This window comes from Pteropus alecto, unplaced genomic scaffold, assembly GCF_000325575.1.
Source record: "Pteropus alecto unplaced genomic scaffold, ASM32557v1 scaffold88, whole genome shotgun sequence".
Classification (NCBI taxonomy): Eukaryota; Metazoa; Chordata; class Mammalia; order Chiroptera; family Pteropodidae; genus Pteropus; species Pteropus alecto.
The window spans coordinates 12,998,536-13,001,409 of record NW_006494611.1 but is presented as its reverse complement, the minus strand read 5'-3'; the positions used below and the strand labels follow the sequence as shown (position 1 = coordinate 13,001,409).

The following is a 2,874-nucleotide window of genomic DNA, read 5'->3' as shown; positions in this document are numbered from 1 at the left end:
AGGAAGCTGAAATTTGATGCAAATTTTAACATATGATTTTATTAAAGATGGGCAAATTGGTGAGGCATACCTGGGTTTCTGGAGATATACAAATGCATGAGTCTGGCATCATATGCAAATGTGGCTTTACAAATTGGTTTTATTTTCTAGCTGTATTTAACGAGGTGTTCAAAATTACCTACTTAATCAAGAAGCACCCCTCAAAAAACTATTAGATAAGATTGTGTTATTAATGGTTTACATCTAAGAAAGACCAGGAAACACATTAGCCAATACAAGAATTACATTTCAAAATGGGTGAAATGCTGCTGTGCAAATGCATGTACATATGCACTTGAATTATATTCCCGCAGAGAGAGTCAAAAAAAACCCAAAAAACAAAAACAAAAACAAACAGCGCCCTTGGCTTGTGGAGTGGACCTCCTAAAGCAATGAATCTTCTTTAAGGAGTTTCTTCTTTAAGGATCTCCTAAAGCAATGAATCTTCTTTAAGGAGGAAGCTCCTCCACCCCACCTGCAACCCCACCTCTGCCATTAGCGCCACAACCTTTTCTCTTGGGATTAAGGCTATGTTCTGTCCTAGTTAAAAACAAAGGTCTCTGGGAAGAGGTAACACATTCCTCGTTATCAGTCACTTACACTTTAGTGTGAAGGAGTCAGTGGCAGTTTCTTTCCTGTGAGCAGGATTTGAACCAAGGACAAGGAGAGAAGTGAGAATACAGTGTACTGTGGCTGTCTGACAGAGGGTAGGCAGCTGATGGGATCCTAAGATGAGGAGCGGAGACAAAAACTGAGGCAGAGGCACTGAGGACAAACTTCGCCTGCTTACAAAGACTCCAGACTTTGGGACAATGATCCCGAGGCAATTCTGAGCTGTATACAGAAAGCCAAGGATCTTTTACACACCCTGCCATCTTGGATTGCTACTTTTATTTGTGACCTTGGAAGTGTATTTGTGAGGAGGGAGAGAGTTTGAAGACTCTGGAAATAATTCTAAATATTTTATTCGTAAAGTACCCTCAAACAAAGGTTCTTCCAGCATCCTAGTTGTTCAAAAGTGAGCTAATGGAGACAGAAATATGACACTGCTTTCTAGAATCCCTCGAGGGAAAATTCATTTCTTCCTCTCTCACACCCTTCTTAGCACATATCACAGGCTCTCTTGATTTAGGATTTTTGTGTGTGTGTCTGTTTCCCTAACCACCTCTGAGTTCTTGGCAGGTAGGAAAGGGGTCATTTCTATCTTTCTCTCTCCAGGGGGTCTAACAGAGGCCAATAAACATCCCTGAATTAGAGTTGTGACTGAACACTCCAGGTGTCACAGGGGCCTCCTGCCTTGGACCTGGCCTCACAAAGGACAGACCACCTGGAAGTGGCAGAATCCTTGCCTCACAACTAGAGCTACTGCATCTGCACCTTCTGATCTGAAGAGAAGCTTCACCAGTGTGCACCAGGATTCATAACTCTGGGTGACTACATTCTGAGTGGCCCTTGAACTCCTATGGGGAATAAAAATGGAGACACAGTGAGTCTTTCAAGGCTTGGAGCACGCCTTGCTCATCGGTAGCCTGGCATATAGTGTATATCAGTGTATGTTAAATGAATCACTAAACAGCATCCTTGCTTCTGAGAACAAACCTATCAACTCCTAACCGTCCTGGCCAAAACAAAATTCAGAAAAGAAAGGTTAGCAATGGTATTCTGAAAAATGAAACTGTGCTGCCCTGAAGGTAAATGTTCATGAAAGCCAGTGATATGGGAATGGAGCACACTGCATGTGACCTCAAGAGCTACAGGGCTTATTGACTTAAATCACTCCAACATACAAACTTAAGTATCTGCCTGGCCACCTGGCTCCCATGGGCAAACCTTGTGTGCTTTTCTGTCTAAACGCCAGGGGCATCAGTTCCAATGCTGCAAGTAGGCTGAATACACACAGGGCGCCTACGTTTTGCGTCCATTTCCCCGCAAAACCTCAGTGGGGAACTTGGTCTTGGGTAAGTTGGTGGGCCTCCACCAGTGTCTAGAGATGGTCTCTGCAGTGTTGGGGGACTGCAGACTGATCTCCAGCAGTGTTGGGGGACCAGTGGGCTGCAGGGTAGCTGCGGGTTAAGGCTGGGCATCTGCGTGGAGCCTTTGGAGAATGGTTGGGGATCTGCCTGGCACTCTGAGGGCTGCTTTAGGCTAAATGCCGAGACCCCTTTGAGCTGGAGCTGGTCAAGGCCACAGCGGCAGGAGGCATTTCTGGCCTAACTGCTCCTGGACTGTGCTGCAGGTTAGATTACCTAAGACGGGGAGGGGAGGGGAGGGGAGGGCTGGAGTAGCTCCCAGAGCAGCTAAGTAAATACAGATTTGCCTCGTTCCTTTCTTCTCAGAGCGTGGTTCAGGCCTGTCTGACACACAATAAGCTTACACAGGCTGCAGTTTTCAACACAACACACTTCTCTGTCCCGCTCTTTTGCTTCTTACTTTCTCCACCTCATTAGTTTTCCTACTGACTCAATATTTAAATAAAGAGACCGGTTCATGAATTATACTTCATCCTCCAATAAAAATCGTCTCTGTGGTTTTCAGTCTTCTTATAGATACAAAGGCTTTACATAGTTGCCTGGAAAGGTACCAAACTGCCTTGTTCTTCTTGAAGTACCTATAAAAAAACATATGCGCAATGAGAAGATTCACCCAGGTGAGTTTGAAGACAGCCCTTGATCACAATCCTACAGAATAGCATATGGCTTCCAAAGCACTTTCCCTTATCTGGGTGGTAAGCCAGGCAGGCATTTTTAATACTCTCATTTTTTCAGATGAGGAAACCTAAGTTTAGAGAGCTGAAGTAACCTTGCTGAGGTCCCATAGCTTAATAAGCATCAGCAG

The 2,874-nt window shown here is 44.7% G+C and overlaps 1 protein-coding gene across 1 annotated transcript in view; it reads right to left on the bottom strand.

The window, feature by feature from the left end:
• Nucleotides 1–988: 988 nt before the first annotated feature.
• Nucleotides 989–2,874, bottom strand: part of SORBS1 (sorbin and SH3 domain containing 1) — a 156,157-nt gene continuing 154,271 nt past the window's right edge. The window contains 1 exon segment of the mRNA XM_006925933.3: nucleotides 989–2,647. Coding sequence (XP_006925995.1) covers nucleotides 2,580–2,647 — 68 coding nt within the window. The 3' untranslated portion in view covers nucleotides 989–2,579.